Source organism: Urocitellus parryii, chromosome 12, assembly GCF_045843805.1.
Source record: "Urocitellus parryii isolate mUroPar1 chromosome 12, mUroPar1.hap1, whole genome shotgun sequence".
In the NCBI taxonomy this organism is placed as follows: Eukaryota; Metazoa; Chordata; class Mammalia; order Rodentia; family Sciuridae; genus Urocitellus; species Urocitellus parryii.
In genome coordinates, this window is record NC_135542.1 from 10,707,622 (window position 1) to 10,720,597 (window position 12,976).

The 12,976-nt window shown below is 47.9% G+C and overlaps 1 protein-coding gene across 1 annotated transcript in view; it reads left to right on the forward strand.

Moving 5' to 3' along the window:
• Positions 1–12,976, forward strand: part of Aff3 (ALF transcription elongation factor 3) — a 407,982-nt gene that overhangs the window by 154,610 nt on the left and 240,396 nt on the right. The window contains exon 6 of the mRNA XM_077792041.1: positions 4,866–4,913. Coding sequence (XP_077648167.1) covers positions 4,866–4,913 — 48 coding nt within the window. The remainder of the gene's footprint in view (positions 1–4,865; positions 4,914–12,976) is intronic.

A 12,976-nucleotide genomic window follows, 5' to 3' on the forward strand; every position in this document is an offset into this window, starting at 1 on the left:
AATTGTTAATTCATTGATTAGCTCATAAATTTTCTTTGAAAAAAAAAGAATGAAAGACTTTAGTGTGTAAAATTTTTCCTCTAAGAAAATCTTTAGAGCATCTCTTTATTTTGTTGCGTTTTAACATTATTTTCTATAACAAAGTTCTTTGTAGTTTTTATTTTAAAAATCTGGAAGATTATTATGTCTCCACTGCATTTAATTTATAGCTTCATCGTTGGGATAAATTTGTGGGTAAAGAGTCCAGACCATAAAACAACTACCTTGGGGACACTTAGGCTTTTTCTGAACCGAGCTCCAAGTGACATGATCGCCTCAGTCTCTGCCACTTCAGCAAATGTCTCAGGTGCACTTGAGAGCTTGTGGCTTTCTCTTAGCATTCTAAGGTCATTATATATCAACTGTGCCTTATTTAATTTTTTGCTTCAATTCTCTACTCCCATATATATTTTTTCCCTTTGTCCATTAACAAAAAAATGGAAGTGGATTGAAGATTTGTAACTGTAATAATCCTATTTCTTTTCCTTTTCCTAGAATATTTATCCTGATGCTCTATTAATGCCCTATTTTTTTTCATTCCACATTGTGCAGATATTTTTTTTTTTTTTGCTATGACCTGTCCTTGAGTTGATGCTAGTATGTCCTCTGCCTCCTGTCATCTTGTTGGCATTTTATGATACGCCTTTATGCATCCTTTCTGTTTTGATGGTTGATTTTGCTTGTTCTGTTCTCAGAGTGCATAAACGTCCAGATGATGGTGGCGACAGTAGGCTCACAGAGGCAGAGCCAGCTGTGCATGGGTGGCTGAGTGGATGACACCATGAGGGGGCTGGTCGGACATGGAGCTGGACTTGCAGCTGGGGGTTGAGGGCACAGTGCAGACTTGGCGGGGGAAGTGTCAGGTTAGGTGTGGACAAGCTGAATGTAGGAGACACGGGCTGTGGGCCTTGTCATTCCCAGGTGACCTTGTCCTCGAGGATGAGGCTGAGCACCCAGTCACAGGGGTGGGACTTCCCATGGAATCAGGACTGTCCCTGAACTGGAACGTAGATCCCCGTGCACTACTTCCATGGCATTGATGGCACCTGGGATTGCTTTGTATCTCAGATTTTCTGTAAATCAACAACAGTATGATTTAAAAAAAAAAAAAAAGTTCTTAAAAAAAGCACATTTAGGTATGTGCCTTGTTTTTTTTTTTTTTTGTAAATGCTCGGGGGTCTTTGGAGTGCTTGCAGACAAATGCACGCGTTGAGACTTCATATTATTTTGAGATGAAAAGTTCCACCCAAAATGTGTCTGATGAAGAGTTAAACTATTTTCAAACCTGGAATGTGTGCAGCTCATCTCCTGTGCGGTGAAATGCCATTTCTCACTGGTTTGATTGGGCCTTTTCTTCTTAAGCCTTGCTCTGCCAGGGCTCTGTGCTTGGCATGGTAATTAGGGACTTCTGCTGTCTGTGTTGGGTGGTTCCTGGCTGCTTCGTGAGCTCCACTGTCCTTCAGCCTCGTTCCTTCCATTTCCCTGGCAGAGTGTGTGCTGTGTGTATTTGAACAGTAGGATGAGGGGCAAAGCACGTGACAGGCCAGGCTGCAGGAAGGGGGAATGAGCCGGGGATGCTAGCTTTTAATTGAAGTTTAGTTAGAGGTTCAATGAGGTGAGACTGTTATGACAGATTTCAAAACGTAATGATAGGAAAATGAGGTGGGTTCATCAGAGTTGGGAGTAAATACAAGCAACTGCTCAGCGACTCAGCATGAAACAATAGCTACAAACCCTGAAACAAAAAAGAAAAAAAAACAGTAATTAAAATTTATATTGTGCAGTCCTCTTCTCAGTGGGTACCTTTCCAAGGGAAGCAATAATTTTATGGTGGAAAAATATAAACACAAACTTGGAGATGTAGATTGCGTGCAGGTCTTAATCTTGTTCCTGAGCAGGCAGAGTTTTCAGAATGTAAATATAATCAGAGCCCGCGACTGTAGCTGAAACTGGGTCTGAGAAGGACCTCGAGAACAGGGGGCCCTTCGGTCCCCTTCCCCAGCCTTCACCTACTACCCTCTGTGCACTTGGAAATGCTGAGGTGGGGTTCCATTCTCCAGTTTCTGAGGAAACAAACTCTGGCCTCTTATTTTTGAGTGCCTCAGAGGGGACAGCAGTTAGGACCCTAACCCTCCCATCTCCCCTCCCTTAGATCTACCATGCGATATTGGAGGTGGGTGGTTGAGGGACAGTGGCTAAGAATCGGACAGTTGGCAGCATGGGACAGAGAAGGACATTTACCCAAATGCTATGTGAATTTTTTTCATTTCCCCACTTGAAGCCTAAAAATGGCCTCAGCTTGAATCGATCCTCAGAACTGAGCTTTAGGAGACAGCATGACATAGGAGAAAATTCATCGAACCCGTGCTGAAAAAAATGTGCGAGGATTCTGTCCTGACTGTCCCTTGTTGCCAGAATGACTTTGGACAAAGTCCTGCGCGAATGTGAGCCAGCTTCCCCCTCTGCTAAAGTCACTGAGTCAGCCTGAGATGAGCTCCAAGGGGCCTTTTGGTTCAGGCTCTCTGCAGTACGGTGTCCCCTGGATCCACTCCCGTACAAATGGAGCCCTGGAAATCCAAAGCAATGTGGTACCTTCTCGAGTCCTCAGTGCAGTGTTCCAGAGAAGACCTAAGGTGCCCATTGCCAAAGGCTCTCCAGGCTGTGGTTTAAGGCCAGGACTTTCTGGAAGCAGCAAGAGGCCTTCCTAGCAGGGAATACCCAGGCCATCGAGGCTCATGACTGGAGCTGCCATCCAGGTGACCCAATGTCACACCTACAGACACGGTCACCTGTGACAACAGAAGGATCTAACAGTGCATCATCTGCCCCGTATTCCTTTCTCTGTGCATTCCTTTATCAGAGCAGGGGGTGGAACTTCATAGGTTATAGGGAGAGAGGGTCCCTAAAACAACCTGTCATCTCTATAAACCACATGGAATAAAATGAAAGGGTCCCCTTCAGGGGGAAGCTTGAAGGAATCAAACCCCAAGTTTAATTGGAAGAGTCTTTTTAGCATGTTATTTTTGGGGGGTAATTCTACCAGGAGAATGTGAGATCAGAGTTTTCCATAATGGTTCTAAGGTAGAAAATAAAAAGTGTATTGAGAGTTTAGCATTTGCCCCGTCAGCATGTCGCACAGCAAGAACGACTGGGGACGTGGAGGGGGAGTAAGCGAAGTGGGGGTGGGTTCAATGGTAGGTTGAGACCACTTTTTCTCACCACCAAATGTCCAGAGAGGTCATTCCAAAATGCACAGCCTTTGTGGTGGTTGCCTGCAGCTTCGCTCTGATAGATAAGCTCAGACATACTAAGGGAGAGGATGTGTCTGAAGCCCCGTCTTTGGGATTGGTAAACACTTCTGGAGGACGATCCCATGGTCGTTCCAAGCTGTGGCCTCAGCCAAGTCATGTAGGTTTTCTGGACCTCAGTTGGGAGACTTGGACAAAGTGCTGATTCTTGGTAGGAGGAGGTTCCGTGACGTGTGGGACCTTCCCGCGTGCTGGCCCCTTCGTGGGGTGAAGGGTAGACTATTCCAAAGGGAATGATCTTCTAGGAAAAAGCATGGAGTGGCATGCACAGGGGCAGGAGGAGCATGAAGGTGTGGTCCGCCATCTTTGAAACTCCTAGAGCTGATCCTGATAGGCCTCACTTTCCTCCGAGCTGCAGGGAATAAATTAATTTGCTTTTTCGTCAGTCATCTGGTAACTCTCACTTCCTCCTCCAGGCCGTGTGAAGCACGGGTGCAGGACCAGGTGGAGGCCCTGAATCTGTGAAGGGTACATTCCCGAGGGTGGGGACGGTGTTGGAGAATCAGTAACTGGATTGGGGTTGGGGGAGGACCATCATGAGGAAGTGAGTGCTGCTGAGAGAGGACCCCAGGGTCAGGGCCAGCTGCTCTGAGGAAACCACCGCAGAGCTGGAATTATCTAGAAAACCAGGGGAGGTGCAAGTGGCATTCCTGGAAGAGAGAGAACTGGGAGGAGGAAGGGACAGGGGACTTGGAGAAGAGATCCCTGAGTGGCCCATTCTAGGAGGTCACGCTGAGTGGCGTCCACAGCTTTGATTACGAGAGAATGACCTCTCCAAGGCCACAGATGGGCACAGACGCTCCCCAACTTCACGTCCCCACAAAATCTCGTCCTGCGCTCTGAGATATGGAACCATCAATGGCCAAACAGTGTCTCTGCCAGTTAAAATGCTCTCCAGGGTCGACTGTGACCTGAAGCCACCACAACTCAGAGCCCCTTGGCATCACCAGGGCCCGAGCAGTGTGGTGACAGCAGAACAGGTGGCTCTGGGGTATGACACCAGCAGGCTGTGCTGAGGTTCAGAGGAGGTGTCTTTTGGGGGTCTTTTGGTTTGGAGCCAAATCTAGGATTTGAGGTCTATGGAACTTGTAAATTTCTACTTAATCTGTCACAGCCACTGTCCCCCTCTGGCCCTTGGCACACATTTGGTAGGTAAACTGGATCCACTTACACAGCAAAGGCTAGGGATTCCATATTTTGGTGGAGCCCAAGGTGGACAGGGCTCAGACCTGTGGGTCATGCTCTGTGCTCCCAGGAGTCCGCCTCACTTCAAGTCAGTGTGGCTGGAGGGCCCAGGGCTGAGCCTCTCAAGTCACGTCCAGGCTGGGGAAGGGGCACGGCATAGCCAAAATGGAAGCCCGCCCTGGAGGAAAGACGCCTGTCAGCAAGGCCCAGCTAGCGTCCCTGGGTCCACAGTTCTGTTTTTCCTCACTGATGGGGAAGCTTGCCAGCTCTCTGCTCTTGGTGGCCATAACTATTCTATGAGGCTTAATTGTTTGTTTTCCCCTTTGCTTTCAGGAGAGTCGATCTGGAGAAAGCAACAGCTGTGTCGAAGAAATCATCCGGGTAAGAGTCTCCTTTTAAAAATCTTATCAATGTGTTTGGACGTCAGGCAGAATGGAGGCGAGCGGCCGCAGCGTCAGGGAGCCCAGGGTTTATATGTGGCTTGACGTTTGCGTTTTCTGGAGGTGATGACGTAAGTTGCCTAAGACATTGAACAAGCACACCTCTTTTAGAAACCTAGGAGCTCACCTAGGAGCCGTGGCACCGGCTGAGATGACACTGTTGTAAAGCCATCGGCCAAAAGACAAAAGAACAGTCTGTAGATGAAAAATACGGCGATACCCACATTTGGATGCACCCATTTATCACCCGCCCGACTCTTTGAGAGCATCTTTTAATAATCTGTACTTTTCGAGTCAGGCAGGAGTTGCCTTGTTATTTTTCTTCTAAACTTAATTAGAATCAGAAACACCTGACAACGAGGTAATGCTGAGCCTGAAAATGTATTTCTGTGTTGTTCTGCATGTTATTAGCTTCCCTGTCACTCCGAGCCTGTCCTTTTCACCACCGCGGTCCCCGAGTTTCCTGCATGAGTCTGTCTCGCAGGCAGATTGGCAGGTGGGGGTGTGGGCCCTGGTGCCGTGTCCGTGTTTTCCTGAGTACCCCAGCCCACAATCAGGAAGTGACCATCCTCTTTACTCCTATTTTTGCAAGGGAGTCACCTAATAATTTACAGTTCTCAGAAAACTGATATTATACTGGGCAAAACCCCCAAGACAAATTAGACCAGATGGAGTAGCCATTCCCTGTAAAGGGGGGTGGGGACCAACTTTATTTTATTATATTCCTAACTTTTTCGACATCCCACACACTCTTCCTTGAATTGCCAGTGCATTACAGTCATACCGTGTCATGATTGGACTTAAGCTTCTACATTAACAAACAGAAAAATAAAAAAAGAAGGATTTTTTTTCCCTTGAATAAATCTTTTAATTTGCAAGTTGACCAAGAGACTTAATTGAAAATTTGATTTGTTTAATTCATAATCATTTCTATTTTTTTTTTTTTTTTTTGTAAATAATGTAGAAAACGATCGTCAAAGCAGGCAGCTCCCCTTGGGGCCTTGAAGTAGATGTCATCTCTCTTCTGTTCCGTTTCAGGTTAAGTGTTAGTGTACAGCCCTGGTAGACGTTTCCCTATTTTTCTCCTTCAACCTGCTTCCTTGCTCAGAGTCTAAATCTCCCTTTTGAAGCCGTACCCTTTCGAGAGGCCTTGGTGTCTAAATCTGCAAGATGATAGTACCAGCACACACGGGTCCCCTCTTCCGTTCTCTAGACCTTGTGTCACCTCTGGGCCTTTCTGAGGATATGGGAGAAACTTGTCCTTTGGCCTTTCTCTTCTCTTCTCTGAGCAGGGCCTCAGGTCTGCCTAGAGACGTGAGTGATACGCACACTGAAGAGAGAGAGTCTGGGTAAAGTAAAATTCTATTAAAATAAAGCAGATTGCCACGGTCAGGACTGGGAAGCTTTCTTGACTTTTCCTGAAGAGGGCTGATGAGAGCCTCCTTCCTCCCCAAGCTCCTGCCATCCCATGATGCTGACTCCCCCCACACTGGTGGCACCCCCGCCTCAGCCATCCCCTGGTTGGTCTTGAGGCAGAGAACTTGGGCTGGCGGGAAGTGGATTCGTGTCCCTAGGGGAGATGGAGGGGTCTGTGGGGTGGGGAGGGGGGAGGGAATGTGCTAGAAGACAGCAGGCTGTCTGAGCTCTGCTCTTCCCAGAACCTGCAAGGACGCTCCAGCACGGGAGGGAGCAGAGACTTGAGGGAACAGGTGACCTGGCCCGAGCAGCAGTAAGGAGAGAGCGCTTACTCTCTCCCTCTGACAGCAGGCGTCCTTAGCATGGGGAGCTCCTGGGGAGCCAGCCAGTGTTCCTGGTTCCCCTGGAATGTCTCCCTGCCTCTCGTCTGCCTCCCCCACATCAGTCATCCTCCAAGGTCATCTTCCCCTCTCCCCCTAAGGACTCATCGCACAGGGCTCCTCAGTGAGGACCTGTCACATTTATGGTGAGTCTGTCCCATGCCAGCCTTCCTCCCAGACGGTGACCTTAAAGCCTGGAATTTAGAACTCCCAATTTTGCTGAATGAATGAATCAATCAATCAATGAGAGGGTGAGAGGTGTGATTCTCTAACGGAAAATGATAAACGTCGTCGAGGCGGCTTGCGGGTTTCATGTGCTGTCCATCATGGATGTGATCTCTTTAGTGCCAAGTTTGCATGGATGGTCTTGGTAGAGGCCAAGTGTCCTTATCACTTCTTCTGCCCTTGTGACCAGCCAGGCACACCTCACGTGGTCAAGGTCACTGGGAGGACTTGCTATCTGTAGCCACCCTGTTGGAGCATGGTGCTGTCTTGTTGTGGAAGAAGAGGCGGGTCATGAAAAATGCCTGGAGATGATGACAGTCAGGGAGCTCTGCCTCTTCACATGGGGGGTGTCCAGGGCAGCCGCAGTGGGCCAAATGGACATGCCCCCTCGCCCTCTTGGACAGTCTTTGGGGAGAGGTCGGCACTTGCTTTTTAAAGATTCCTCCTTAAATGAATCTGTAACTTTAACTGTGACCTTCTTTGAGGGGACAGAGGACTTCCCTGAGGAGGTGGCATTTGAACTGGTGCTTGGGGATAGACAGGAAGTCGGTGAGGACGGTGAGGACTCCAGGTGGGGAAATGGCAGGACTTACAGGACAGGGAAGGCCAGAGTGACTGCTCAGAAGGAGGGTGAAGTCCAGCGAGAGCGGTGGGAGCCCGAGGGCACTGGCCTCCTCCGTCATGTTCAAGATCCCGTAAGAAAGGGAGCGGCGGAGCCTTCGTGCAGAGTGACGTGACAACGCTGGCGATTTAAGTGCCATGGAGAATGGAGGGAGGGGTTAAGAGAAGAAGCAAGGCTCTTCCGGACTCCAGAGGACGTGCGCCCGCAGACAGGGGGAGCGTTCTGGGGGGACGAGAGGAAACCATGAGTTCGTTTTTGGACATGCTGATTGGAGGTGCCTTGGAGAACCCAAGTAAGCTTGGAGAGCAGAGCTGCACGTGCAGGAACTCAGCAGAATTCTGAGATGCAGGCCAACATTGTGCATATTAATCAGCAGTTAATTAAGTTGATTAGCATATCATTGGCAATTAGCCCATAGAAATGGCAACATTTTCCTGGAGAGAGACAAGAGACCAAGAAATCCTGAGAGCTTAAATTCTCATGTTTAAAGGCCAAGCACAGGAGGATCCTGCAGGTCAACAGAAGTGGGAGGCAGTGATCCGAGGTGCTCCCCAGAGAAAAGGCCAGTAGCTTCCATTCGGCCCCCCTTGTCAACAGCAGTGTGTCCCCAGGTGTTGAAGAGCATTCACCGAGCGCTCATTACGTAGGCAGCCCAAGGTCCTCTCTTGACCCTCACAGCTGCTCCACCAGGTAGGCACCTTTGACATCCCCCTTTTACAGGTGAACAAACTGAGGTGAGATGTTCAACTCAGGTCACCCAAAGTCACAGGGCTTGTCAGTGGTAGAGCTGAGACCTTCACGATGTCTGGCACCAGTTCTCTCTCCCCCTCGCCCTCTTTCTCTCTCTCATCTCTCTGGGTGGTCTCACTAAAGGCAGAAGTCTCCCTGGCTCATTAATGAAATCACCCAGGCATTTTGCCCTGAAAGGGAGGTTTCCCGTTTCCAAATGTTCTTGATGCAGAAGTGCTACGTCATGTCTTGGTGCACTTAATCTCGAACAGGTTTTACAGCCTCATCTTGACTTCCTCCTCTCCCCTCTCTTATTTGTGCTGAGGTGACTGTTTTCAAGTCATTTTAATAATACATTGTGTGTAAAGTATAATTATACTTACTCAGAAAATCTGGATCCTGGGACCTAATCAATCTGTGTGCAAGGGCAAGATTCTCTTAACGGAATGAACCGAGTTCTGTGCAGAGGAGCAACAAAGGCTGGCGGCCCTCGTGGACGGCGTATGTTTGTAACAGATTTCCAAGTTATGCCATATTTCATCCTCAAAGGCTCCAGTGCTGTAATACTTTGGTGCTTTTCAGAGCTTTACCCATTAACATATAAAGGCATTAACATTTATTCAGCCAATAAAATAAGTTTACAACTTAATGGGAGGAGTGCGGGGCTGGAATCTAGGATGTGCCTGTAGGACACTTGCGGCTTGTGGAAGGCGCTCCTGACCACCCGGTGCACCTTTGTTCCAAGAGGCCAGCATTGGAGACTCTGGGGTGAGCTTAAGGAGTGAATTTGGAGACATGTTCACTGCGACATGGGAGCAGATGACCTTCTGGGCTTTCATCTTTGGTCACTAATTTAATCCGACTGCACTGTGAAATTTTCATAGAGGATATTTCCACAGAGTGCCTTCTCTGTTTCCAAGAAGGGAGTGAGGAGTTCCAGAGATTCGTAGCAGTTTCCAGATATTACATTGAACAGACTTCAGGCGAATAAAGGGAACTCCTTTTTTTCCCTTGGTTTTCCAGAAACTAAGGAGCCTCCCGAATATGATTTCCAGCTGTAGTCTGGAGCTCTGTGGGTTGGGAGCACTTTCTTGTGTAACTCCCATCATTACGGCCCATCCCGTGTCCTGACTCCGGATGGTAGGACAAGTGAAGCCTTGTGCTCCAATGTCTACATGCTCCTTAACTCAGATGGAAACATATTAGCCCCTCTCTGCCTGCTGGAGAAGAGGAAACAAAGAGATGACTTGTTTTCAGTGACCTACTTGGGTCATTTGCAGAGTTGGCTGGGGTCAAATCTCCCCTGCTGCAGACCAGACAGCCTCTTCCCCCAGCTCCTACTGTTTTCTCTAGAAATAATTGCATTTGTTGTTTCCAACAGTAAAGATTTCATTAGTGACTAAATGAAGCCCACCAATGGCAAAATCAATCCAGGTATACAGGTGGAGGGGCCCCATTCCTAGATCCCATTACTTGTTGTTGTAAAATAAAATCAAAACCAAAGAAACCTGAGACTAGAGAAGTACCACCAAGCAAAACCTGCAGTAAGCCTTTTCCAAGATAAAGGAGTGCACTTGGTCATGTTTCTTTTGTTTCCTTTTTTGCACGTGGCTCTCTGAATGGTTAGGAACACAAGTGACACACTTTTGTACTTTTTTTACATCTGTAGATGAGTTCGTAAATAGGTGCCATTGTATTGGACTTTTCCACTGAAACCAAAAACCCTCACTGAATGGCTGCACTCATCTCCAGGGGTGTCCCGGTGCCTAGCAGGCGTATCCAGCAGTGTGCTCCTGTTAGCAGAGCCATTTGGCTGCACTCTGCAGACTTTGCAGTGACTCTGGAGGAGTTCTGTTTCTAACAAAGGTAGAGCAAGAAACCTCTCTAGTTCAGAATCTATTTTGAGCCCGGAAGTTTGGGGGTGATGTCCATGGGAACAACCCCAGGGGTCTGGAAGCTCCTGTTGGGAAAAAATAGCTTTGCCTTTTGGTATTTTCCTGCCTCGTCCTGATACACACTGTTGGAAACCACACAGCCATATTCAGAACCATATGTGTAGAAGACCCAGGGAATGTCAGCAGTGTGGGTGTGTAAAAGGCTGTGAGGTTATTGTTTCTGCCCTAACAGTTCAGGGTAGATTCTGCACCTCGTGGGTGTTCATCTGCATTTTACTGTGAGGTTTTCACAGCTTCCCTTGAGATCCTTAAAGACCCTTAGCACCACACCAGAGGACCAAAGCATTAGAAAAACTCAGTTTTTGTAGGTTTTCTGTAGTTCTGATCTTGCCAGGTACACCAACAGAACTAAAGAAGGAAGGGCAGGAAGTATCTCAAAAAGAAGTGGAAGAGTTCAGGGCTCTGGAGACCCGCGGCACACAGAAGAGCTCACAGTTGGGGTGATGGGGCGCAGGGAGGATGGAGGCAGGTAGAGATGGGCTCCTTTTGGTGGCAGCACTCACGTGACAGTGGTTTGCAGAGTTCACTGCCAGCAACCCAAACCAAGAGGGTCGAAGGCAGGGTTAGAGCTGAGCGTTGCCTCTCTGGCCCCCTCTGCGTGTGGTCCTAGGACCAAACGTCCCCCTCTATAAGTTCCATTCAAGTTCTCCTAGTGTCCTCCTTGCTTTTGCTCCTTTATGTTTGGGTGAGAATTTTCAGAAAAGTAAGAGCTAAAATGTGAATCATGTAGAACAGAAAGTGTGCCCCTGGACCGGGTGCAGTAGTACACGCCTGTAATCCCAGCAACTCAGGAGGCTGAGGCAGAAGGATCACAAGTTCAAGGCCAGCCTCAGCAACACAGCAAGATCTTGTCTCAAAATTAAAAAAAAAAAAAAAAATCTGGCTCATTACCACCAAAAATGTGTGAATTCCTATCTTTGTCTGTGAATGAAGTTTGCCATTACATTACTGTAACTCTACAGAGTTACAGACATCAGTACATATGAAATCACAGTAATGCATACATTCCCTAAATGCATCACTCATTTTATTTTATTTTATTTTATTAACACATAAAAATTATATTTGTTTCTGGGGAACTGAGTTCTGGTGTTCTATTGTACAGACGGGTAACTACAGATAATGAGAACATATTTTTACAAAGTCAGAAAAAATAATTTGTAATGTTTTTATTGCAAAGAAATGATAGATATCTGAGGAGATAGACATGCTTACTCTGATACTCTGATTTGAATATCACACAATACATACACGTAACTTCTTTTTTTAACTACAGATTGCATGCAGGGCCTAGCGCATGCTGACATGTGCCCTACCACTGTGCTGCACCCCCAGCCCTCCGTAACTTATTTTTGATCTGGTTTCACTTGAGTGTCCTTCTCCAACAGTCCAGCTGTGCATTGCTGATACACAGTACTGGGCCAAGCAACTTGCTTTATGACTTCATTTAAAAGAACCAATGCAATTGATTTTTCCTTTCCTATTTCTGTATTTAATATAACCTTATATATGCATCAGACTTTGAAAACCTTACTAGAGGTCAAAACTGAAAATTATTTACAAAATTTTACATTTTAAGACCTTTCAAAGAATGTTTAGAGTTCTAATTAAGAAGTATCTAGACATTAAAATAAATTAAAATCTACTAAGGCAATGTCAGCCCTTAAAATATGAGGACAGGTTAGGACTCTACTTGTTTGGAAAATTCTGGGGAGTAGGGACGTGCATGTGTGTAAACCGAGGCAGGAAATTCCCAGCCCGAAGGTCCCTGTCACCTACTTCACCTCTCCCCGACAGACATTGTTCGGTTTTCACTCGGACCTGAAAGTTCCATCAGGTCTTTGCAGATAACTCCTCAAGTACAAGTCACTGAAGACCTCTTGTCACCAGCCAGGGTGCCAGGCACTGTTCTGGGCACCAGGGGCATGGCTGTGGGGCAGACAGGCACAGACCCACCTTTCTGGAGCTCCTGCCACCCGGTCTGCCCCCACCCAGACACTTCCCTGCATCCCACTGCCGCAGTCTGGCTGGGCCCAATTCAGGAGCCACTTATCAAGCAGAAACAAACTTTATTTTTAGAACACACACACACTGCACCACACAGCTCTTCAGGAATTCCCTCAGAGCCCAACTGCCACCACCCGCTTCCCATGAGCCTCTCAACCCCCCCCCCCCACTCTCCTCCTGCTTTTGAGGCCGATTGGCTGGGTCGCATGGGCAGAGCCAAAAAGTCCCCCATTGAGCAGCTCCATGGTCTGAAAGGGTGGGGGGAACAGCCCAATGAGCCTCACTGCAGAGGAGCCAATCAGCTGGCAGCTGGAAGTTTGCTGGGGCTGCTGTGAGCCAAGCATCAGCTGGCAGCTGGAAGTTTGCTGGGGCTCTCAACAGCATGGGTCCCTCCTTCCTTGTCTGCCCTCCTGCTCCTTGAGGCTGACCCCTCTGTCCAAGCTGCAGCCCATTCAGGAGCTCAGAGGCTGCGCCCCTCTCTCTTCCCTCTCTTCCAACTGCTGTCTTTCTGTGGGCTTCTTGTCCTCGGGGTCTACAAGGACAGATGATTCTCAAAAATAGGGAAAGAAGGAATGTAAGGTTTCTCGAGCAAGACGTTCTGCGCGGCTCTCTTCTCCTCCTTGGTCCATGTTCTCGGCTCATCTCTGGGTCTCCTCTTCATTTTCCCCTC